This window comes from Oppia nitens, unplaced genomic scaffold (assembly GCF_028296485.1).
Source record: "Oppia nitens isolate AA-2021 unplaced genomic scaffold, nextdenovo-longstitch-racon4-pilon3 scaffold5_pilon_pilon_pilon, whole genome shotgun sequence".
In the NCBI taxonomy this organism is placed as follows: Eukaryota; Metazoa; Arthropoda; class Arachnida; order Sarcoptiformes; family Oppiidae; genus Oppia; species Oppia nitens.
The window spans coordinates 6,506,506-6,530,891 of NW_026533243.1; the positions used below are offsets into that span (position 1 = coordinate 6,506,506).

Here is a 24,386-nt window from a genome sequence, read left to right on the forward strand (position 1 = left end):
TGTTATCTGAATTAAAAATCAATTAAAAAAAGCCATAAAATGAATTAATTAAAAGTTGTATGAAATGAAAATTTGTTTCTTTTAAAGATATAGTCATCGCGCGTGAAATGGCATACAAATGACTTTTAATAAATTGACAAAAAATACACATTTACTGACAAACAGCCAATCATAATAAGTTGGAAAAGTTGGTATAAAACTTAAGTTTATATATAGTCTACAAACTATTTTGTTAGTCAATCAAATACAATGAAGATATCAGTGAGAGTTCGCGGCGAATGGTTTGCTGTTCCCTGTATTCAAACGGACAAACAGACTGTCCGATGGCTCAGTGAAGAGTCTCTCAAACGATATCTTAAACTCAAGCCTTCCTGTCATGTGCCTAATGTTTCACCGCTGGAAACGGTATATGAGATCCGCAAAACTAAAGGAGGTGCCATCTTAGATCCAGACGATCTTATTGTCAATGTTTTAGACGATAATGATTTTGTTTCTGTTGGTAATGTCACAAATCATTTTATTTTATATATATATATATATATCTATATAATAAAATCTCATACAATTGTTTACAAACAGTACTGCACAGCGATAAGGCTAATCCAGTGACTGGTCCGGTAGAAATACATTACATACCAGAACAGGTTCCTACAAATTACAAACCTCCAGAACAGGTAATTATAGCAAATTTATATTAATTTGTTAATAATATAATTTATATTTATTATATTATATTTCAATTTACTTTTAAAAATAGTTTACATCATTGGATGGTAATAATTTAGGAGCCGATGACTTAATAAGATTGGGTAACGGACTCTTCAAAATAAGGGTAATATTTTATAAAATAATTAATTAAACGAAAACATATATTTAAATATTGAAATAAATATAGTTAACTAAAGATGCAGAAGAAAAGGTAAGCAAAGGAAGAATATTATTGGAAGAGATTTTGGATGAGAATAGAGTTGTCTACGGAGTTAACACTGGATTTGGAAAGTTTGCCACAACTGTCATAAGCAAAGAAGATCTCGAAGAACTTCAACTTAATTTGATCCGAAGTCACTCCGCAGGTGTAGGGGAACCGTTATCACCCCGAAGGACTCGTATGTTATTAGCTCTAAGAATTAATGTATTAGCCAAAGGATATTCTGGCATTTCTTTGGAAACTTTACTTCAATTAATTGATGCTTTCAACTGCTCCTGTCTTTCATGGGTTCCCGAGAAGGGCACAGTCGGTGCATCGGGTGATTTGGCACCACTTGTAATAAAATTTAAAAATACATAAATAAAATAAATAATTTATTATAAATTTATACCATTAGTCTCATTTAGCTCTCGGTCTTATTGGAGAAGGAAAGATGTGGTCACCAGAGAGTGGTTGGGGTGAAGCCAAGTATGTACTCGAATCACATAATCTCAAACCACTTCATTTGAAGCCAAAAGAAGCGCTCGCTTTGATTAATGGGACACAACTTATTACATCACTCGGTGCCGATGCTGTTGAAAAAGCGTCAGCAATTGCAAGACAGGCTGACATTGTGGCTGCAATGACACTGGAAGTGCTTAAAGGAACCACAAGAGCTTTCGATCCGGAAATCCATAAAATAAGACCACATAAGGGCCAGAGTTTAGTAGCCCGTAGGATACGCGCTGTTTTGAACTCAGATCTATATCCGTCAGAAATAGCAGAATCTCACCGATTCTGTAACCGAGTACAAGACGCCTATACTATTAGATGTTGTCCTCAAGTTCACGGCATATCTCACGATACCATTGAGTTTGTTAAAAATATCATAAACATTGAAATGAATTCAGCCACAGATAACCCACTAGTTTTCACTGAAATGTCTGAAATTATATCGGGCGGTAACTTTCACGGCGAATATCCGGCCAAAGCGCTCGATTACTTAGCTATTGGTGTCCATGAATTGGGAGCAATGAGTGAAAGACGTGTCGAAAGGCTAGTAAATCCAGCGCAGAGCGGATTACCGGCATTTCTGGTCAACAACGGAGGTCTCAATTCGGGATTCATGATAGCGCACTGTACGGCAGCCGCATTGGGTTAGACATACATTTGACGTACGTTTTTATATTGTTTTCAATAATTTTGATCCCATATTATAGTTTCTGAAAACAAAGTTTTATGCCATCCGGCGTCAGTTGACTCTCTGTCCACATCTGCCGGTACTGAAGATCACGTTTCGATGGGAGGTTTTTCCGCCCGTAAAGTGTTGAGAGTAATTGAAAACGTGGAGCGAATTATATCTATTGAATTGTTGGCCGCGTGTCAGGCCATTGAGTTTCTCAGACCATTGAAAACAACAGCTCCTTTGGAAGCCATCTATCAATTGGTTCGCACTGTTGTCAAGTGAGTGTTCAATCGGTTGAACTAATCATATATACTATTGACATAATATTGATTGAAATTTCTGGTTTTTTCTAGACCTTGGGATAGGGATCGCATTATGTACACTGATATCGATGCCGCTGCAGACTTGTTGATCGATGAAAAGGTATGGAAAACAGTTGAGCCATATATCCATAAATACATTAATGACAAACAAATGGAGCCCTCGAGACCTCCTTCTCCGACCTCCACTATTCTGCGCAAAAGATCCCGAACTGAAGTCAATAATAATACTAACATTCATATGGAGTGATGCATACAATCATTGATCACAATATTCAGATCACATATTGTTTACACAATCCTTTAAATGCAATCCAATATAAATTAAATATATTAAATAAATCCTTGATTTTAAGCCAAATAATTCAATTAATATAAATATTTTATTACATATTAATTGCTTAACAACAAAAATTATATACTATATAATACAGATATCTAAATATGATATATATATATATATATATATAATTTAACTTATATATAAAAAACAGTTTATACAAAGTGCTTAATTATTATTATATTTTATAAATAAAAATTTAAACCATAAATATTTTTAAGATTTTACATAAAGATATCTTAACTTTACAAATACCTAACATATGTTGTAATAATATCACCGGAATATTAAAGACAGTTATGACAGCCCTTAGGGAACTACAGTATACATACCGTATGACTGTCCTTAAGGAATTACCTCACGTTTTATTGTATCAGATGTACAAATCTATGCTTTTAATAAATTTCAAATTATTATCATTTCTTAAACAAGTTTTTAATTTTAAGATCAAATCGATTGTCTTCAATATAGTGAAGACATGTCGTCTCATTACCGCTTATCTGGACATTAGATGTCATAATCGGAGAATCAATTGTCATTTTAATAGTCTCATCACATCTTACTGAACAAAGAGTTGAATGATATCGAAGAATATTAAGTACAGACTTAGTCGAGACATTAGTCTTAAGAAGACACAACTTTTTGAGATGTTTTGCCTCTGATTTTCTGAAATCAATATTAGCTTTAATAAGGGTTTGACCTAAATATAGATCTTCAAGAGATTGGCCGTTATTTAAGATATATTGCAATGACTCGTCTGTTACATCGGTTCCCTCCAAATCAATGACAACCATTTGACTGATCAGTTTGGGTGTAATGTTTGACAGACCGCCGTCATTGATACGAAACAAAGACTCCATATATAGATATTTAAGTGAAACAAAGCTATTGATTGAGTGACACATTTGGGAATCAAAGACATTAAAATGACTTATATTTAAGTAAACAATTGACGCAAATTTGGTCAATAAGTGGTCAACATTTGAGTCAAATATTATAAGACAATCACTTCGACAATAGATTAGTGATAAATGAGTTAAACCGTTGGGAAGACTATCGTATGGGACGTAGTTAGTGATGCCTTCAAGAGATAATCGTCTTAATTGTGAACACTTTTGACGCAAAGTATCCATCACTTCAATCATTAAAGTGTCGGACCGTCCGATCGATAGGTCAGCAAATGAATCAATCAGTTCATTAAAATCCATACATTTTTTTGTCGTCAAAATGTTATTAATCTTCAGTACCACCAGATTGTCGGTCACAAAGTCCAACAACTCTTTCAACTTCACGACATCCACGGCTTTTGACCGCAAATCAAGACAAGACGTGAGGAACAAATCGCCGGCAATTCGACGCCACTGATGACACACGTCTTTGATGACCAACAGATCTATTGAGTGACATCTGGAAAATATAGACAGCCATAGAGTTTCGGGAAGTGATGACCAATTGGCCGCCGATTGTGTCCACAATGACATCACTGTTTGCATACAAACAACGTTTAGTTTACAAAATCATATCAAAAAAAAGTTTACTATTTTTTATCGCAAAAATTACGACAATTTTGATATAATTTATAAAAATTTTCAATTATTTTAATACTTAAATATAAATCAAATAAATAAATATAAAAGCATTTACTGTATTATATATATATATTTATTTATTTATAATTATTAAAGTAATATTAAGTTAAAATTAAGTAAACATATAATAATTTAAATAAATAATTTTATTACAATAATTATCATCATATTACTAATGAATTAATATTTAGATTAAATTATTGATTATCATTATTGATTATTTATCAAAAATTCATCATGATCAAATATACAGTAATTAAAATAATAATTTTTATACCAGGATATTTTTATCAAATTGTTTTGAAGTATTTTAAATTGTATTTTTAAAAAGTAAAATTATAATTTAGTTTAATATTCAAATATATTTTAATAATAAACCATTTATTAACATGATAATTTTAAATATAATTTTCAAGGTCATATAAATTGAATTAAATTGAGCAATTAAATTATTAAATTTGAACAATATTTGAATAGTCACACTTTAAACATATAAATATTGATAAAAAAATAATCAAATCAAAAACATAACTAACTTTATGCCTAACAGTATTATTATCAGGTGTTATGTTTAGACAAAATTGTTTGAAATAAAAATTTTTATGTTTAAATAAAATCAGCTAATATGCAGTGATTTTGTAGTAAATTTACAAAAAAAAATATTTAATATAATGATGATATAAAAAATATGTTCATTTTTATCGTATTATAAAACATTGATGACATGTCAATTCAGTTATTTTGTTTATTAAATAACACTTATCGACTATGTTTTAAATTTAGTATAAAAATTTATACTATAAATTAAATTACTATTTATAAATTTCACGTAAAACAGCTAAAACTATTCATTTATTTTTCTCTCATAAAGTAATATCACTTGAAATGCTATAAAAAAAATTTGAATATATTTGTGGCATTTAAGCTGAGTTTCAAGTTATTTAAATTTGTGTAAAAACCTGTTTTATTGGTTACACACAAACAAACTAAATATTAAATTTATTATATAACTTATTTATATATATATTAAAAAGTTTTATATTTTACTTAAAGTTTGAAATAAAACTAATTTTTATGTGTAAAAATATATTACATAATCACAATTATGAGCAAATTTATAACAGAAGACATATTAAACGATTATCGAAAAGATGGTGTCGTTTGTTTGCGTGGAGTYTTTAGCGACCGTTGGATCCAACAAGTGATCAAAGGAATTGACAGAAATCTACAGAATCCAAGTGCTTATAGTGAGCGCCTCCTAAACAATGGCGAAACGGGCGGTTTCTTCAATGATTATTGCAACTGGAAATCAATTCCCGAGTTTCAAGAGTTTGTCTATCAGTCACCGGCCGCTGCTATCGCCGGAATTGTCATGGAGTCACCCATCAGTATCTTCTATCACGAGCACGTACTCATCAAAGAGGCCGGAACCTCAAAGTTGACACCTTGGCATCACGACCAGGCTTATTATCCAATTAATGGATTTAAAGTATATTTAAATACAATTATTAAATTTTCAATTAAATTATTTATTATTATTTTTTTTTGTTTCTAGAATTGTTCGATTTGGATGCCATTAGATACCGTTCCCATTGAAAATTCAGTTAAGTTTGCTGCCGGTTCTCATTTGGATAGCAAATGGTACAGACCGAGGAAATTTGCCACTCATTTGAATTATGTTTGCGATAATGAGACAAATGGTTTCATTGATACCAATCAATATGTGGACGTTCCCGATAATGAGTATATTAAAAATAAATACAAAATATTAAGATTCAGTGTCGCACCGGGAGATTGCATTGTGTTTCATATGAGAACACTTCACGCGGCGCCGGGAGTGTTAAAATCCACTTCCAGAAGGGTTTTGAGCACCAGATGGTTAGGTAGGATTCAAATAAAATTATAGTATAACTAATAATACTGTATAAAAACTCAACCAAAGGTGATGATTCAACATTTGCTACCCGACCCTGGATAACATCACCGCCACTAACGGGAATTGATCTATTGGTGGGTCAAAGTGTTAATGAATCACAAAAATTTCCGGTGGTCTGGAAAAGAGACAATTAATTTCTAGAAAATCAAATGCAATTATTGAGCATATATTGAACAATAAGTAAATGAATAATTATTAATACTTAATACAAATCATTTATAATAATAAAAGGCAATTAACACAATTTAAATATTTTTATAACAAGTTTATAGTGAGATCTGTACAAAGTATTATAACAAAATGTTTAATTAATAATTTGATAAAAAGAGATATTAGTAATATATTAATCAATATTTTTAATAATTACAACATCAAAAAAGTACATCAATTAAATATTTTAATTAATTTTTAAATATTTTACATAATTATCAGCAAACATTATTTTTAATTTAAAAAATACTGTTAGCATAAAATATATTTACAATACAGTAGTTTATAATTGTTAAACATAAAATTTTGAGAATCAATGGTTTCAATTGAAATTATGATATACCAGTCCATCAATTATTGACACTACAATCATATTCATAGCTATACGGATCGTAATTATAATTAAATAAAATATAATATGGTATATCATACGGCATATTATTACATATTGTAGTTTACAAATAGAAAACAAATTTATAGATCTTATAAATTTAATCTAAAATAATAACTGTATTTAAAAAAAATAATCAAGTTTTTAATTAGTGTTGACAAAAAAAAAAGAAATTCATAAAATAATTTCTAGAATTTCTAGAAAGTTTCTAAAATAAATTTCTATTTATGGGATCCCAATGTTAATTTTGTCCTCTCGATATTTGTTATTTTGTAACAATACATTGTTTTTACAAGTAATGATTAAATATTATTATTAATTAAAGTAAAAAATTAATTAATATAATTATATTAAACTATGATATATATAATAAAATGTTGAATAACATTTTACTAAACTGATTATTATTAAATAATTATAATTATTTTACTGTATATATAGGTATCCAATTTTGTATAATAGTTTACTATACTGTATGTCTAGTATTATAACTCATTAATATATTGATAGTACAGTATTATAATAACCATAGAAATCGCGATCCCATAGTATAACAATAAATTTCAATTTCTATATAAATTTATTCCTGAGAAATTTTCTAGAAACTTTCACAGGGATATTTATTAGAAAGTTTCTATTTGCCCATGGCTAGTTATCTAACCATAATAAATTAATGAATCTGATATCTTAATATAATACTAAAATGTGATATAATAGTAAAACATGATGAGWTTTTAATACAACTAATCAATAGTTTGTAATACAAATTAAGCAAAAAATAAAATTATAGAGATTGCAAATATTTTTAAAAAATTATTCAATATTTGATAATTAAATAATATRTGAGTTAATTAACATATAATTAAAACAACAATGACATACAAAGGCATTATACAGTATATACACTATTAGATGGACATTAATATCATATTATATTTGATTGCGATAAACCACAAAGGATTATAAAATATCCGATAAATATGATTGTCATCTAATTTATATAAAATTTTATATACTTTTTTAAAAAATATTGTAAATTATTATTATTGATTTAAAACTTACGTCAATTAAATTTTTGCGTTTAATATAGAAAATGTTTAAATATGTAAAACCAATGATTGTTAGACTAATTTTGTCGACAATGGTTTGCATTTGAAGACGTCTGGGAACTGATAGCAAGAATAGGTTAATTGAATTCAATTTGTTATAAGGCTTCTGAACGGTGGCCGGGATTAGAGCGGCCGATGCGCTCACGATATATAATGTGTAAAACAAGTACAACAATACAATAAAACATATAAAGAGTGCAAATAAGTTCATCTGAGTAAAGATCAATTGAAAGGACAGATAAATAACAAGTGGTATACAAGTGCTGAGCGTTGAAAATATAAATTTTTGCCAAAATCTATTGAAATCACTAATTGCTAAACAAATGCTGTCGTGTTCTGCAAACACAGTGTCTGTCATCTGATCTGATCTCCATTTCTTCTTTTTAAATGACACCCGAGTCGCCACTTTCAACAATAAATTATTTACTTCTTCTAGACGTATGACAAGATAATAGCATAGTATCTGAAAATAGTATGAATTAATACACGGAATGCCGATTATATAGAAAATCCAAATGATATGATTGACGACCCAAAAGAAACCATAAGTTGTCAGAAATGAATGCTTGCAGTTATAGTAATAAACACTTATTATTATTGTAATGCATGTAAAATATACACAAAATGTTATCATTTTAGTAATTTTTGATATAGTTTTGACACCACTATAGAGATCAATGAACATCCGTTGCTTCCAAATACCCATTTGTGACGGCGGTATCAAACCTTTCATATTACAGGCCATTCATTACTGTAAAAATAATTATTATTGTATGAGATATGACTTACCTGTAAGTGATGCAAATATTTTCATCCAAATAAAATCTTTCTCATTGGAGATCAAATAGATAAGTGACTGATAGGAAGCATTTAAATTGATTAAAATAAATGGTATTAAAAAATATATCCTTTTTCCACCAAACCATTGAGTAAAGTCACCCAAATGTACTAAAAAATCGTGACTATCGGGTAATGATAGACACCAAATAAGACGAATAGTATTAGCAAACAAATAAATTGTTAAAATATAATTCAAATAAAAGTTTGAGCCATTAGTTCTCAATTTGTTTTGAATTAAATATCTTTTGAATGGTTCAGAAATAATAGTCATTTGTATTAAACCCTTCTCTAATTGTGTCACATAATTATCATCAATCACTTGATCCATACACTCATCAAATTCATCAATCAATTCATTTTTATTAATTTCATTTGTATTTAACTTTATATTACTCATTGTTTCTCAATATTTATCAAATTTTTACTAATAATTTCTGAAATGTAAAGCTAAATAAAAATTAGTTGTAATATTGATTGTACTGTATGTTATCGATTACTTTTATTTGGTTACACACATCATATTCAATATACAGTACTATTATAAATATCATTAGTAAAATACAATTATATTAAATGTATAATTTCAAAATGAGTAAATATTATTTTATTATTATAAAATTAATGACTATATTACATGCAATATTATATTAAAATGATCTGGATGAGTTCATTATATTTATGTTTTAATTATTAATCATTGATTAATATGAATAATTACATTAGTCTAATAATTTGTAAAATAAAAAAAGATATCTAGGCCAGTTTGCATAAACGTTATTAAATCATTAAAGTATAAATAACTTTAAATTTATCAATTAAATAATTAATATAATATTCAATAATTAAAAACTAATTTTCTAGAATAAATATTTACTATTTTATTATTTAATGACAAACAATGAAAAATTTGATTAGCAAAACATTAAACAAAATATAATATATATAAGAGATGCAAAAATAGCCGACTATTATTAGCTCCCGTTCCCATATTGACAGTGCTATAACTTTTAAACTATTTTTAACACTTACACACACATACAGTATAAACTATTTGTTGACTGTATTATCTTAAGAAACCATTTATAGTATCACTTAGTTCTAAATTGTCTTATAAAATGAAAATGTTTTATATTATATAAACATTTATTTTCTTATACTATAAATCTCATCACATTTAATATCATTTACTATAATATTGTATATATTGAGTATAAACTTTAAATAAGATAATATTTACAGAGAAAAAATTGTGTAAATATAAATTCATTAGATATTAAAAATAATTAAGAAAAATGTTGTTATAAAATATACAGTTTCGGTAAAACATTATAACTGTATATACTTTATAAAAATAATACTATAAATATTAAATGAAAGTAAAATGAAAAGATTATATAATATATGATGAATCAAATGTGTGAAGAAAGTGATGACAATAATTGTTTGACAATTAGTGATTTGGATGACGACGTCTTATTAATAATATTGTCATTCTTGGACTTCGTTGAGAAGGTTAGAGTTGAAAGAGTTTGCAAACGTTGGAAGACTTTAATAGATTATATACTTTTACATCAAAACTATCTTTACTTTTCTGATAAAAACGACTTCGACGTTGAACTCTGTTGTCCAAAGTCTGACCTTAATGTCGACGCAAGAAATATAATACAAATGTCAAGACTTATTACATTTGATTACCTGATGGTCTTAGGAGACAATGAAATGTCTGAATGGGACGACGCGGCAGAAAATATTATGAATGGCGCCATCAAAAAGTGCAAAAATCTTAAGAAAGTTGGTTTAGTAGACTATTTAAGACTTGAGAGTCCTTTTAGATTAATTTGCGATAACTGTCACTACAATCTTGAGGCCATCGATACAATTGGTTTTAGAAAGATATCAATAACAGTGTGTGATATGAAAAGACTGAGCGAAAAGTATCCAAATTTACGTAACATTCGTGTCGTGTCTTCAAATCTGGCCATCGCTGAGGAAAGTTTACGAACATTGTTTGAAAATTGTCAAAGTTTACAACACTTTCAGATATATTCAGATCTTATATACCCTCCCTCTTGGACCGAATGGGGACGAACTGGACATTATCATCGTATAACTGGAGATTGCTATTCATACCTGTGCTCTGAAATTAGAGAAATTTGCACAACTGTTAAGATTATGGATAATAATGGATTGTTAGCGTTAAGTGCCAGTAAAGGTGGTCCCAATCTAACTAAACTAGACTTAAGTGGTGGTACTTGGGATGGCTGGTGGTTTCAAATCATAGCTCAGGGATTACCTAAACTTGAAGTTCTTCGTTGCTCTAAAGTGTCAGTATTTTCAGACGACGATCTCGAAGATATTGCACTCGTTAGTCAACTGAGACAACTTCGAGAATTGTTTTTGGATTTGTCATCCAAATCATTGGTCTTATACTTAGATGATGTCGTCTATAGACTAATGCAGGGCTGTTCACAAATGACTAAATTTGAATTATTCAACGCTTTTTTAACCGATAGATCATTAGTTCATATAAACAAATATTGGACACAATTGTCTACTTTGTCTTTGAGCACAACTGTCAATCCAAATATAACAGATGAATGTGTTATTTCAATTAGTCAACTCAAATACTTAAAGTATATTAATCTTAACGGAACCAGTGTTGGTGATACTTTTGCTACAGTTTGCAAAATGTGTCGACAATTGGTTAACATTAATCTTGAATATACTTTAATTACTAATAAAACAATAGATTCAGTCATTGCATCAGCTATTGAAAGACCATTGAATCAAATCTATATAGATATTGCCGGAACTGATACTGATATACGACATTATATTTTGCCAACTAATTTAAAAATTTATGTGTAATATAATAAGTTATTCATTAAAATTTACTAAATTATAAATTTAAAAATTATATTTTAATATAGATTATTGAGTAATGTACAGTATATACTTCTAATTATTATAGATATATTAGAAGATATTTATAAATTATTATGCAAATATGATTTTATTTATATTATATTCTTAAATAAGATTATTAATAAATAAACATTGTATAAATGGGTCGCATCCAAAATATCCAAAATTAAAATATCCAAATTTATAATCTCCAAACTTATAATATTCAGTTCAAAATATCCAAAATTATTTATACTTACTAATTATATTACTTAATAAATATTATTACTACATTACTAAAATTATTGTTATAGATAGTAAAAAAATAATATAAATTATTTTGATTTATATTAATTAATTTTGGATATTTTTATTTAGATTATATAAGTTAGATCAAATGTTGGGTCAAATGTTTTTGGATATTAGAAGTTTGAATATTATTATTTTAGAGATTTTAATTTTGGATATTTTGAAATGAATATTATAAGTTTGGAGATTATAAATTTTGATATTTTGGATGCGACCACCGGTATAAATAATACACTTTTTACCAATATTTTAAAATATTTTAGTATTATTTTTTTAACACTGTATGTAATAAAAAAATTATTAAAATTTTATAATTCTAAATTTATTGATTGATTACATCATTTAATTTTGTATACGAAATTCTAATTAATATACAGTGTGTTTAAATAATTAAATAAATTTTAAATTGTATTGTAAATACAGTACTTTAAAAAGTTAAGAAAAAATTCTAACATTTCTATAAATAATAATTAGAGTATTAAATTACATAATTTTATTGTTAGTATCAAGCATTTAATATCTATGTTATTGTCTAAGTATTCATTTAATATATTTTGTCTAAAAATATTTTCATTTAAAAATAGGTTTCAAACTCTTATGTGTCATTATGGTTGTAACCGTTTAATAAATTACATGGATATTTAAAAAATTAATTAATTAGATTAGAAAATTTTAATTTGCAAATTTTTAATACTCAAGGTAACAATCAAGATTTTTATATTACATTAATAAAAATTTTATTTAATAGTTAATCTAATAATAATAATTATTATTATTATATAATATTCGACTTTCTAAATGTTAGTGCAAAGTAGAAATGGCAACATTCAATGACTGCATGTATTGAGAAAAAATTAAACATTGATAAGATAAACACACAATTAATATAATATATTATGACATTTGATAAAAATATTCAATAGTATTGTTATTATCTTTTCAATTCAAGTTAGGCAAACAACATAGCTAAACTGATAAATGGACGGTTAGTTTAGTCGAGTGCTACAATATATAGATATTTAATTTTATTATATATATGTATTATTAAATGGTGTTTAAGATTGATTACAATTTTTATTATTACAAATACTAAGTAATTATAATATACAGTAAAACAACCAATAAATACATTTATTATTGAATTACGATGTGAATCAAGCATATGTCTTACGCATAGTCTATATGACTGTAGGAATTGAATAAAATTATTTATGAATATTTAAAATTATAAAATTTAACAAATAGTATAATTTAATTAATCTAATAATTAAATGATTAATGAATGCTAAACAATGGACTTAGCAAATGAAATGCAGTTAAGGATTGATACAAAAAGTTATTGTGAGGTATGCGGTGATAAAGCCCGGGGATGTAATTTTGATGCCATCACCTGTGCCTCGTGTAAGGAATTCTTCAGACGCAACGCATTCAAACAAAAGGTATGTCTTGTTTTTGGTGCAATGGTTTACCATTTGTTGTATAGATATTTATTTTATAATTTATCTGATAAAAGGGTCTCAAATGTTACTTTCAAAACAACTGCACCATTGATGTAGTTTCTCGAAGATTCTGTGCCTCATGTCGTCTGAGAAAATGTTTGAGCGCTGGTATGAAAAAAGAGTATATTATGAGTGAAGAGCAAAGACACGCCAGAAAAGAAAAGATTATTGAGAAGAAACGCTCAAAAGTTTCACGAAAAAGGGATTCATTGTTTGAAGTACCAAAACAATTGGACCAACTTATAGATGATAATGATATAGTAGATGAATATAAAGAAGACAACCAAATGCAACAACCAATGATTTACAACATTTCCACTGATCATCATTTATCTCCGTCTTCTCCATCTAAACCTACAGAAGGTCTAAAAAGTCCAGACTTACCAATTGGATCAACTGTTTGTTCAGAAATGTTTGGAATTGAAGAAAAACCTTATTTTTTGTCGAGAATGGTTCAGAAAGAGTCGGTCATAATAAGTAAGTTATCAAATAAAAAGCCAAATCAATTGCAAAACAAATTCAATGATGAACACAGCTTAAAGACAACAACCAGTGATGTCGAATCCATTAGAAAACTCTTGAGTAAAGTCAAGATAATGAGAGAAAGTAATTACTATCCGACGAAATATGCCCTCCTTTGCAGGGCATCCGAGAATAACAGAGAAAAACTGACGCCAACCGAGAAATACAAACTTAAACACTTGACATCAAATGTACAACTAATGCAGGCCGAGACCATCCATGAGCTTCCATGTAGTGGTCGGTTCATTGATGTCCTTAAAATTACCGAAATTATAACATTTATGTTAATTAAAATGTGCAAAAAGTTATTGGCTTTTCAACAATTAAGTCAATCCGACCAAATTGCTGTGGTTAAGGGCGCCTGTATGGAGACACTCATACTCAGGTCCATTATGTCCATCAATCTTGAAAAAGAGTGCTGGGAGTCAATGGTAAGCAATGAGATATAAGATAATATATAATTGATTTATTTAATTAGGATTTAGAAAGAAACTGTAAGTTCTCGCTGAAAATGGAAGTCCTAAAACAAGTTAATCAGAAGGTATACGAAGCGCACCGTAAGTATGCCTTAAGTTTTGAACCCGAGTGGAGGTTTGATGATAATGTCATGTCCTGTTTGATCGCAATCTCCATCTTTTCGCCGGACAGACCAAACCTCACAAATGTTCACTTTATTCGGTATTTATATCTTTAAAAATTAATTATAAATCTATTATTAATTGTTTGCAAACTATGGATACGATAGGAGCGAACAACAGAGTTATATAAATCTTTTAAAAAGATATCTACAGACCATATATGATGGTTCAACAGCTGAAACCATTTTCTATAGACTAATGGATCAAATAAAGCTTACAAAGACAACCAGTGAAGTACATGTCAAGGCATACTTTGATGTCAATACTAATCAAATTGAAGAAACCGGAATCAGTAGTCTATTGATGGAAATATTTGATCTAAAAAATACTGATAAAGACAAAGACAACAATTCATGAATTAATTAATTATTTTATTTAAAATTTTTTAAATGATTTCAAGTTTGGTTAGTAATTAGACAAATCATAAGACATAATAATAATATTTTGTTATTTTCGATATTATTTTTTAATCTTTTAAATAAACTTTTGTTAACTTAATAAATAATCTTTTTATTTCATTCATACCTTACTATCGAATAAATGATTCAAATAAAACATTTATTTCCAAAAGTTATTGAAACGTTGTTTAACTAAAATAGCTATAATTATATAGATCACAGTTAATTAAATTATCAAAAATGTTTAAATATTGATTGTTTTATCTAATATTTTTTGAAAAATTAATTAATTTAATCATTGAAATTAAATATCAATTTTTGATTCACAACTATTAGTGTCGACACGTATTTACTGAACATACATACAGTCAGTATTGAATGAATAAATTAAATACTATTACTGTTTGCGCATAAAAAGTGTGGAAAACTATATAACTATCACTTTATTGACTAATCAATTGGTTTTTGCATTTAACTCAACACTTGTTTTTGCGATTCAATTACAGTATTATTATTATTAATAGTAGTTTTTGTATTGATTTCAATTGATTAGTTGTATAGACTATTGATCGGCTTATTTGGTGACCAGCAATGCCTCCCGTTCCCAGTGGTAAGGCTGTCAAGAAGGCCGGTAAAGCACAGAAGGCTGTCCGCGCTTCAGACAAGAAGGGAAAACACAGGAAGAAAAGGAAGGAGTCGTTCAGTATTTACATCTATAAAGTGAAACATTTTTCTTGACTGACTAACTGATTGCCATATTAATTATCTTTTGACTATCATTGACCTACAGGTGCTAAAACAGGTACACCCGGACACTGGCATCTCATCGAAAGCCATGTCTATAATGAACTCTTTCGTTAACGACATCTTCGAGCGCATTGCCGCTGAAGCGTCGCGTTTGGCTCACTATAACAAGCGGTCGACTATTACTTCCCGAGAGGTTCAGACAGCTGTTCGACTTCTATTGCCGGGAGAGTTGGCTAAACACGCGGTCAGTGAAGGCACTAAAGCGGTCACGAAGTATACATCGAGTAAATAAAACAACACAATGACCACATGTTTGACCGATTAATTAAATGATATTTTATTAATATTTTCCTATAAATTACATCTAATTTTTTTTTAATATTAAGATATTTGTCGACTATTTTTAATTTCATATAAGTATTAAATTTAGAAATTGTTTAATTTATCAGTATTTAGTATAATCCGTAAATAACTTTATTTTTCAAAACTCGTTGAGTATTGTATTGTGAAAATAGTTGTGATTTAATAACATTGAAAATAAAACTATAGCATTAAAGATAGAAATTAAAAAATTGTTTTATCATTAAAAATAATAGTAAAAGTAATTAATTTAAAACCATTGAATAGTAATTACAATTTACTGTAATTACAATATAATAAAATATTGTTAAATTTTGCGCCAATTTATTGGATTTCACAATAAATTTCTAACATATGATAATTATTTGGAATGTATAAAAAGGTCCAAAAATGCTTTAATAATACTTATGTAATTATAATTGATTTATTCAAACCGTCAATTTGTGCCATTTTTACAACAATATGATATAGTAGTCAAAWGGGCGGAGTTATAATGAAAACAAAACGTGAGATAAAATGTATTGAAATTATAGTAATATTTTGCAAACATTTATTCAACGGTTTGTTAGTCCCGATCACTGACCACACGGTTTCGATGCCACGCGTGAGGCCAAAGCTCAAGACAACCGCTGCAATCAATGGCCACAAGTATTCATCGCTTTGGTTTGCATTGAAAGCAACACAAAATTATCGACATTTGCGTTACAAACCATCGATAAATTATTGCCGAAATTATCACACAATGAATGGTTTTACCGATGAAAATATGGACACAAATACTCAACGGATGAAACAATTGAAAGTCAATGAACTCAATGATGACATCTTGAGTGGTAAATCAGTAACCAATGAAGCGCCAGAAAACAGTTTTAAAGTGATTGATGTGAACGACAAATCAGTTTTACTTGTGGTCACCGATGAAGATAAGGTTCTTGAGTTAAATTATGGATCAGTTCGGTTGACTCTATTGTCGCATAACTATGATCTCCATATTAATGGTTATTCTATATCAGTGGACAAATGTGTTGATTTGTCCGCTATTTTTGATCACACAATTGTTATTAGGTATCGACTAAATGAAAATCAGAGACAACCGATTGATAGTATTAGAGATAAATTACAGACATTAGGGGTTACGGATGTCGAGACAATTATCAATCAATTAGAAGAAAATTCGTGTTTTATTTTGTTAGAAAAGATAACAATGAATTCATTATTATATTTGGAAACTCTTCCAAACTTTAAGCCGACAAATCTAAAGTTAATCAAAGATTGGTTTAATATGAGATCAATTGCTGCCAATAACTATAACAGTCATTTGGTTTGGGACAGACTTTTTGATGAATTGAAACTTAAAAACAATGATATGATTGTTGTTACCGGCGGTACAAATGTTGGCAAATCGAGTCTTATTCGTCATATGATTAATAGGTATTTATTTGAACGCAATGTCGATGACTATAGTGAATGTCTATATTTGGACACTGATCCCGGACAGTCTGAATTTAGTACAGCGGGACAGTTAAGTTTAAGTAAAATTAAGGAACCGATGCTTAGCTCAACAGTTTTGAATGTTATCAATGATAAACCATTGATGTCATGCTCAGTGGCGGCGACCACACCGAGCAAAGCGGCCCGACTTTATATGTCAAGTATCAGTCAATTGATTCATTTCTTTAGAAAAGATCTCCAATCAAAAGGACCGCTCTTTATCAATACAATGGGATGGACTCGTGATCTCGGTTTAGCTTTGCTCACAGATATCATTAAAATAGCGCTTCCAACACATTTGATTCAAATAAACTCAACCATTGAACCAAAAAATAATTTTCAATTTGATTTAACATCAGATGCTATCAAACGTTTCAATGGTTATCGATTTGATAGCTTTGATAGAAACCGACACTTGAAATATAAATTATCTATCATTGAGTCAAACAATAGACGCGTTAAGAAAAATCAAATGACCAGAGATTTACAACAGTTGTCATATATGGCTAAAATGCCGGACATCTTATATAAGCCAATATATGCAATGAATCCGTACAAGTAATTGATTTATAGTTTGATAACAATATTTAAATAAGTTTATTAACTTAAAAATATTAATTATTACATTTAGATTATTGTGGTCCAAAGTTTATGTCAAAATTCAATTAGACTCTCGTTTTGCACCAAAATTATCACTGGATGTTCTCAATTGTTCGTGGATTCATTTGTGTCGATTAGATCCTAAATTCATTGATAAATATTATGTTGAAATGGGAATCAAATTTATTGATTCAATTGACAGAAATGAGTGCTTCGGATCAGCAATTATTAGAGGAATTGATTTCCAAAATAAATGCTTTTATATATTGAGTCCCGAAAGCCGAGAAATACTAGAATCAGTCAATTGTATTGTCAGACCATCGGGTATTAGTATACCGGATAAGATAATGTTAGAGCAACTAAATTATTCTTCGACGTCCAAACTTCCATATATTTTTAATAAATCATAAGTTTTGTTATTGAAATAATATTAATTGCTGTTATTATTTGTTATCATAAATCTTTTATCATTTGTTGAAAATATTTTTCACTAATGCAATAAATTTTATCTGATAACAAATATTGTAAATCATATCTGATAATAAAATAATTATTTTAATAACAAATTTTAAGATAACCGGTTTTAAAGTTTTATAAACTATATTGGGATTAAATTTTATGTGAAATATTGAGATTATGGTAAATAGAAATTTATAGATTGAATTTTCGGTATAATTTAATCACGTGTTAAATATTTTTTATATAAAAACTTGAAAATATCTGTAGTATTGTTGAAAGTTAAAGAAAATATCTAAAAATTAGATTATTTTACCGCTAATCGACAAATCAGTCCCAAGAAGTTAAACAAGTTTTAAATCAATGGCTTTACTTTATGACCCGATATATCCACTTCACGTGCCGTATGCGGTCTCGGAGTCCATCTGGCAATTGCATGAAATCCATTTCTGGCAATTTTTGCTCAACAGTTGGGGCAAAAACAGAGTTTTTAGGAGTTTGCAGTTTCGATATGAAAAGGTATGCCCAAAGATGTTATAATCAATTGAATCCACTTTTATTAATAATCTCTTCTAAAAATTTATGTTAATTTGATTTCAGAGACAAAATCTATATGAAGGAAGAGCTCTCTTGATTGTGGTAATGGCTTTCTTATTGTCGTTTATCATAAAAAGACTCATGAATTGGTACGCGGATCAGCTCATCGCTAGAGACAACAATCAAAATTTACAGCAAAACATTGTTAATGGAAATCATGCCAAAGACAATGATGTCAACGGTGCTGATCGTCGCCACACCGATGATGACCAATTCATTACAGACAATGAGCCGAAAAAACATAATTAGTTGAAATCATTTGCAATCAAACTATTGTACCGAACATATCATAGTATTGAATCCGTTTGAATATTACATTATTAATCATTAATAGGCATTGTTTCTAAAAATTATTTATTATTTGATGATTAAAGGGAATGATTTATCGATTGACAAAAAAAATCTGTTAATGAATATAATTATTTCGATAAACAAAAATATAATGAAAATACAGAGTTATCGACATTTTTAACGATAAATTACAGTTCGACTAAATGATAATTAATTAAATAAAAATTATTTTCAATATATTTCTATTTTTTATACATTTTATCAAATTTTGATCACAAATTAATGATTACTTAAATATACATCAGTTTTGTATAGTGTTGTGTAGTACTTATTAAAACTAAAATCGGAGTGATTTATCAAATTACAAATACTGTTATAATTATGTTGTCGTAAACGTTAAACATTTTCTCTGATTTGATAAACAAATTAAGTATTAATTTTGAATCGTTTGTATTATAACTAAATGAATTAATTGATTGATTGAATAATAAATTTATAATTAAAAAAAATGAAAAAAACAATGCGTTTTATGGTTAGTTTGGTCTAAAAGACTGACCAAATATATGCCGTCCACTCATTGTCCACCACTCTGTTCTTGATAAACCTCTATCACGTCATCGTTTTCCATCTCCAGAAGCTTTGGTGTGTCCGTGTCATTGATACGTCGGCCGTCAAACAGGAAGCGAAGTGAACCGACCTGAACGCCAACCCTTTCGGAGTAAGATTTTTTCAATTTACCGAATTGTGTGGTCATTTTGACCCGAAAGTGAATTTCGTTACTGTCCTGTCCAACCACTTTCAACTTAATGTACTCCGAGTTTGCGTCACCCGCTTCTCCCTTGGAATCGTTTGCCGACATTATAAGTACCGGTGCTTTGAGACTATGGGTTGAGACAAATCTTTAATCGGTAACAACAAGTGTGCCACAGATGGAGGACAACAATGGTCTAAACAAAATCAATGGTTAGTGTATTAGTCTTTGAATGTGTGGTCACCGGCAGTGCCGACGATGTCTTACATCAACAATGAATCAAATAATGACTGACTGTTTGGTCTCTCAAAGCGTGACTACAGTATTGTAATACACAGTTGACTGCAATAATGATATACAATAAGCGCTTCAATACTATTAATATTACACTCAATGTATAGCACTGTTAATGCTATACATTATATGCGGACGAGTCATCTTTAAGGGGAAATACTATTATATTATATGATTGACTCTCAAAACGCAGACATACTGTATAAGTGACAGTACTTTTGGCGCAATTTATTCATTAATTACGTCAATGTTTTTAATAATTATTACTACATATTACACCTATTATATCATTTTAATACTTTATTATTAACTTAAATGCAATTATTGAACATTAATTAAATTAATTATTATTACATTTATTTATTAATAATTATTTTACTAATTAATTAACACAATTGAATTAAAGTATACGTAATGCGTTTATCATTGATTTGGTATGATTTATGACAATGTTTTTATCGATCAAAATGTGTGAATCTATTATATTTGAAAAAGTACTGAATTGATAGWAAATATAATGTATTAATTTATCAGTGATGCAAACTGTGTGTGAGTTAAACTAGTGTTGTATTCAAATAGGTTAGCAAAACACTAGTGTTGTAACAAACTATTGGTGACATTAATTGAGTGACAAATGAAACCAAAGACAAGAGTAAGAAAATTGATCCGAATTTCGGACTCAGAGTCGGATTCAAACACAAACACAGACATAGACTCAGACAACGAAGCAATGGTTATGAGACCGAAGACAAGTCGGAAAAAACGACAACGAATTGTCTCTGAATCTGATTCAGACAATGAAGCTATGGTTGTGTCGACCATTGATGAAGAAAGTGATGACATCGAGTTCGTCGAGTTTATACCCAACTGTCGGTCAACTATTGCCACCACAAGATTGTTGAGAAAAACTTCGCTGTGGAGTTCAGACACTGAGAGCTCGATGGACAGCAATTTAGACGATTCCGACCTCGAGAGTGATTGGATGACTCAAACTGATTGGATCTCCAATGAGTTGCAACTTAAGCCAACTGACGTTAACTCAATTGTCATCGATAAAGTCAATGATAGTGATTGTGTAAACAATAATTTCCTATTTATTTTTAAAAAGCTATTATMACTCAATTTATTTTCTTTCAGATCAAACCCGATATAACAGCATTGGTTCCAATTGAAGATAAAACTGTGGCCACTGTGGCGACTACTGAAGCAGTTAATGAGTTAGCAGTGGCATTGCCGCAGATTCCACAGGAACCACAGCCACCACAACCACAATTGCCTTCATTGCCGTATCAGTTGAGTGTTTTGGTGCACACACCTAACAAAGTACCGCAATCTATCATTAAGTTTAAGAATGGAGTGCAAACTACTATTCCTCCGCCACAACAGTTGCCACCAGTGATTGTATTCTCCGTTGAAGAAGCAATGATTACTATAAATAAAGGTATGGAAGTAATGATTTATAGTTTATATAATATTATGAATTTAAGATAATTTAAACATTGTTTGATTTTTACAGTGAAAAAGTGTTTGAATAACGACACGGATGACATCGAAGCTTTAGAGCGAACAATGAAAGTATCACTTTTGTGTCCAGTAAGTTGATTATTAATTGCAATATATTTAATAATATACTTATAACTATAATTTTATTACTTCTAAATTAGATATCAAATTTACGTGTGAAGACACCGATGAGATCAAAACATTGTCTACATTTTGATTGTTTCGATGCCGATAATTATATAAATATTCGGTGGAATAAACACCAACAGGACTGGAAATGTCCTAAATGTGCAAAACAAGCACAACTACCCGATCTAATCATTGACAGGTTTTTACTTTAAATATTTACATATACTTAATAATACTGTATTACCAYAATGTTTTGATACGATATACTGTATACTTTTGATTGGTAATTACCGATATTTTGATATTTATAACAGTTTAATGCAACACATTTTATCAATGACTGCCAATTATGATCCGCCCGTTGAGAACATCATATTTGATCCAAATGCCATTTGGATGCCTGACATTAAAAAACAAGATAATCGTGAGTAGAATATAGTAATTGTAGTTAGAGTTAGAAATTGTTATTTAAAATTTAGATTTAATTTACAATTAATTTATTGAACTGATATTACTTAGCATTAAACCATAATGGAGATACAAATGTGGTCAGTTTAGATGCAACTCAAGACGATATAATTGATATACTCAGTGATGATGACAGTGACACTCCTCCACCGCCTCTTGCTATTTCTGCTCCGAAGTCTATGCCAACCGGTAATCAATTGTTGGACACATTGTATGCTCAGATGACTCAGGCAAAGAATACCGAACAACATGTCTCGTCAATCGTTCAGACAAATAGGGAACAAACGAGAGGTAACATTGAAAAGCAGACTTCAATCAACAAAATACTAGAATTTTTAACCGAATCAGAACACGAATTGCGATCCAATTCAAATCACTCCTCGACCACCACTACTGTTCAACAATCGAGACCAACAACAAGTGGTTCAATAAATTTAAGAAATCCATTACAACCACAAACTCAGATAAGACAACAACAACAACAACAAAGACTTGCTTCGACTTCACATCCGTCCACTAGTTTTAATGTAGTGATGAATAGAACGACAGGAAATACAATAACACGTCCAATAGCTTCAACATCAAGTGTGACACAGGCATCGACACAAGCGAACCGACCAACAAATACAGGTAGTAATCAACCGATTCGTAGTAATTGGCAATTTAAATTTGATACGACGACAACCAAATTAGCGGCAATTGTATGTGAAGGTTGTGATACCACTATCAATGTTGTTGGTCTTAATGTACTCGAAGTTTCGCAACAACAACAACAACATCTCATTTCACATGTTCATCAAACTTTTCAAAGAAATCAATCAATTAGTAATTCAAGACAAGTTGTGACCAATGCTGTCCCACAACAAAATAATATACAATCTCATCGACAACATTATCCACAACAACAACAACAACCACAGCCACAACCAGCTCATCAATATCAAGCACCGGCTCAACGATACCCTCCGCAACAACAATATCCACCAAATATGCTTTTGAATTATAATTATACACACAATAACCAACAATATTATAATTACTCTCATCATCAACAACAACAACAACAACAACCGAATCCTCAAGGAATGTATGGTCAAAATGGCCAACAATATGCATATAATCCACAATCATATTATTACAATTATTATCCACCACAACAACAATAATCGTTTAGTAGTACTTACCGTATGACTAATAAAACTTATAATAAATTTATCGACATTTCTCAGATCAATTAGATAATCAATTTTAGTACATGTATTTCTTTAATTATACTAATGAAACATAAGTTACATAACATACCGTAAGTGATTGCATCCAAAAAATATTTATAATTTTAATTGTATAAGAAATTTATACAGATAATCATAAATGTAAAATACCTTAAAATATATGTAAAATATATTAATTTTATTGTAATAATCTACTGATATAAAGTTAATTTTTGTAATAAAAAATTGATAATAACATTTCTAATGTCTAATTGAAACTTATATTAAAACATAGATATTAATATATTGAATACATTATAAAATGTAACCCAAATTTGTTGCATTACCGGTAATTACTTTGCAATGCGAGAACTGAATTATTGAATGTTT

The 24,386-nt window shown here is 29.0% G+C and overlaps 9 protein-coding genes across 10 annotated transcripts; 7 read left to right on the forward strand and 2 right to left on the reverse strand.

The window, feature by feature from the left end:
• Nucleotides 1-117: 117 nt before the first annotated feature.
• Nucleotides 118-2,802, forward strand: LOC128961021 (histidine ammonia-lyase-like). Its single transcript, XM_054307222.1, has 7 exons — nucleotides 118-499; nucleotides 580-674; nucleotides 758-832; nucleotides 896-1,264; nucleotides 1,326-2,064; nucleotides 2,128-2,371; nucleotides 2,447-2,802. The coding sequence occupies exons 1-7, from the start codon at nucleotides 250-252 to the stop codon at nucleotides 2,661-2,663; spliced, it is 1,989 nt and encodes a 662-aa protein (XP_054163197.1). The 5' UTR covers nucleotides 118-249; the 3' UTR covers nucleotides 2,664-2,802.
• Nucleotides 2,689-4,234, reverse strand: LOC128961665 (F-box/LRR-repeat protein 12-like). The gene is made up of 2 exons (XM_054307924.1): nucleotides 3,247-4,234; nucleotides 2,689-2,714 (listed from the first exon to the last, which is right to left on the reverse strand). Exons 1-2 carry the CDS (start codon nucleotides 4,232-4,234, stop codon nucleotides 2,689-2,691), a joined length of 1,014 nt encoding a protein of 337 aa, XP_054163899.1.
• A 1,143-nt stretch (nucleotides 4,235-5,377) lies between these two features.
• On the forward strand, nucleotides 5,378-6,505 carry LOC128961026 (uncharacterized). The gene is made up of 3 exons (XM_054307229.1): nucleotides 5,378-5,831; nucleotides 5,898-6,225; nucleotides 6,285-6,505. The coding sequence occupies exons 1-3, from the start codon at nucleotides 5,448-5,450 to the stop codon at nucleotides 6,410-6,412; spliced, it is 840 nt and encodes a 279-aa protein (XP_054163204.1). The 5' UTR covers nucleotides 5,378-5,447; the 3' UTR covers nucleotides 6,413-6,505.
• A 6,820-nt stretch (nucleotides 6,506-13,325) lies between these two features.
• Nucleotides 13,326-15,057, forward strand: LOC128961666 (nuclear hormone receptor HR96-like). The gene is made up of 4 exons (XM_054307925.1): nucleotides 13,326-13,480; nucleotides 13,555-14,493; nucleotides 14,541-14,740; nucleotides 14,808-15,057. The coding sequence occupies exons 1-4, from the start codon at nucleotides 13,334-13,336 to the stop codon at nucleotides 15,055-15,057; spliced, it is 1,536 nt and encodes a 511-aa protein (XP_054163900.1). The 5' UTR covers nucleotides 13,326-13,333.
• A 415-nt stretch (nucleotides 15,058-15,472) lies between these two features.
• On the forward strand, nucleotides 15,473-16,301 carry LOC128961029 (histone H2B-like). The gene is made up of 2 exons (XM_054307233.1): nucleotides 15,473-15,818; nucleotides 15,889-16,301. Exons 1-2 carry the CDS (start codon nucleotides 15,690-15,692, stop codon nucleotides 16,135-16,137), a joined length of 378 nt encoding a protein of 125 aa, XP_054163208.1. The 5' UTR covers nucleotides 15,473-15,689; the 3' UTR covers nucleotides 16,138-16,301.
• Nucleotides 16,302-16,680: 379 nt separating this feature from the next.
• LOC128961667 (polynucleotide 5'-hydroxyl-kinase NOL9-like) lies at nucleotides 16,681-18,706 on the forward strand. Its single transcript, XM_054307926.1, has 2 exons — nucleotides 16,681-18,254; nucleotides 18,328-18,706. The coding sequence occupies exons 1-2, from the start codon at nucleotides 16,699-16,701 to the stop codon at nucleotides 18,704-18,706; spliced, it is 1,935 nt and encodes a 644-aa protein (XP_054163901.1). The 5' UTR covers nucleotides 16,681-16,698.
• A 320-nt stretch (nucleotides 18,707-19,026) lies between these two features.
• LOC128961028 (uncharacterized) lies at nucleotides 19,027-19,720 on the forward strand. The gene is made up of 2 exons (XM_054307232.1): nucleotides 19,027-19,271; nucleotides 19,353-19,720. The coding sequence occupies exons 1-2, from the start codon at nucleotides 19,116-19,118 to the stop codon at nucleotides 19,596-19,598; spliced, it is 402 nt and encodes a 133-aa protein (XP_054163207.1). The 5' UTR covers nucleotides 19,027-19,115; the 3' UTR covers nucleotides 19,599-19,720.
• Nucleotides 19,721-19,728: 8 nt separating this feature from the next.
• Nucleotides 19,729-20,805, reverse strand: LOC128961030 (small ubiquitin-related modifier-like). The gene is made up of 2 exons (XM_054307234.1): nucleotides 20,659-20,805; nucleotides 19,729-20,587 (listed from the first exon to the last, which is right to left on the reverse strand). The coding sequence occupies exon 2, from the start codon at nucleotides 20,497-20,499 to the stop codon at nucleotides 20,215-20,217; it is 285 nt and encodes a 94-aa protein (XP_054163209.1). The 5' UTR covers nucleotides 20,500-20,587; nucleotides 20,659-20,805; the 3' UTR covers nucleotides 19,729-20,214.
• A 442-nt stretch (nucleotides 20,806-21,247) lies between these two features.
• Nucleotides 21,248-24,094, forward strand: LOC128961020 (uncharacterized). Of its 2 annotated transcripts, XM_054307221.1 has the most exons (7): nucleotides 21,248-21,760; nucleotides 21,823-22,126; nucleotides 22,202-22,278; nucleotides 22,350-22,516; nucleotides 22,632-22,741; nucleotides 22,837-23,076; nucleotides 23,134-24,094. In XM_054307221.1, exons 1-7 carry the CDS (start codon nucleotides 21,320-21,322, stop codon nucleotides 23,949-23,951), a joined length of 2,157 nt encoding a protein of 718 aa, XP_054163196.1. In that variant the 5' UTR covers nucleotides 21,248-21,319; the 3' UTR covers nucleotides 23,952-24,094. The 2 variants fall into 2 exon arrangements, with proteins under 2 accessions (XP_054163196.1, XP_054163195.1); XM_054307220.1 differs by having other exon boundaries at nucleotides 22,837-24,094.
• Nucleotides 24,095-24,386: the final 292 nt, after the last annotated feature.

Bases quoted from the DNA above. Each gene is read 5' to 3' on its own strand.
- LOC128961021 (XM_054307222.1), top strand. From the start codon at position 250: ATGAAGATATCAGTGAGAGTTCGCGGCGAATGGTTTGCTGTTCCCTGT. The intron at 500-579 runs GTAATGTCACAA...GTTTACAAACAG, and splicing joins TAATGATTTTGTTTCTGTTG to TACTGCACAGCGATAAGGCT. The intron at 2,065-2,127 runs GTTAGACATACA...CCCATATTATAG, and splicing joins CTGTACGGCAGCCGCATTGG to TTTCTGAAAACAAAGTTTTA.
- LOC128961665 (XM_054307924.1), bottom strand. From the start codon at position 4,234: ATGTCATTGTGGACACAATCGGCGGCCAATTGGTCATCACTTCCCGAA. The intron at 2,715-3,246 runs GTAATGAGACGA...TTGCATTTAAAG, and splicing joins ATCTAATGTCCAGATAAGCG to GATTGTGTAAACAATATGTG.
- LOC128961666 (XM_054307925.1), top strand. From the start codon at position 13,334: ATGGACTTAGCAAATGAAATGCAGTTAAGGATTGATACAAAAAGTTAT. The intron at 13,481-13,554 runs GTATGTCTTGTT...ATCTGATAAAAG, and splicing joins GCAACGCATTCAAACAAAAG to GGTCTCAAATGTTACTTTCA. The intron at 14,741-14,807 runs GTATTTATATCT...TGGATACGATAG, and splicing joins ACAAATGTTCACTTTATTCG to GAGCGAACAACAGAGTTATA.
- LOC128961029 (XM_054307233.1), top strand. From the start codon at position 15,690: ATGCCTCCCGTTCCCAGTGGTAAGGCTGTCAAGAAGGCCGGTAAAGCA. The intron at 15,819-15,888 runs GTGAAACATTTT...ATTGACCTACAG, and splicing joins TCAGTATTTACATCTATAAA to GTGCTAAAACAGGTACACCC.
- LOC128961667 (XM_054307926.1), top strand. From the start codon at position 16,699: ATGAAAACAAAACGTGAGATAAAATGTATTGAAATTATAGTAATATTT. The intron at 18,255-18,327 runs GTAATTGATTTA...TATTACATTTAG, and splicing joins TATGCAATGAATCCGTACAA to ATTATTGTGGTCCAAAGTTT.
- LOC128961028 (XM_054307232.1), top strand. From the start codon at position 19,116: ATGGCTTTACTTTATGACCCGATATATCCACTTCACGTGCCGTATGCG. The intron at 19,272-19,352 runs GTATGCCCAAAG...ATTTGATTTCAG, and splicing joins TGCAGTTTCGATATGAAAAG to AGACAAAATCTATATGAAGG.
- LOC128961030 (XM_054307234.1), bottom strand. From the start codon at position 20,499: ATGTCGGCAAACGATTCCAAGGGAGAAGCGGGTGACGCAAACTCGGAG.
- LOC128961020 (XM_054307220.1), top strand. From the start codon at position 21,320: ATGAAACCAAAGACAAGAGTAAGAAAATTGATCCGAATTTCGGACTCA. The intron at 22,127-22,201 runs GTATGGAAGTAA...TGATTTTTACAG, and splicing joins AATGATTACTATAAATAAAG to TGAAAAAGTGTTTGAATAAC. The intron at 22,279-22,349 runs GTAAGTTGATTA...CTTCTAAATTAG, and splicing joins AAGTATCACTTTTGTGTCCA to ATATCAAATTTACGTGTGAA.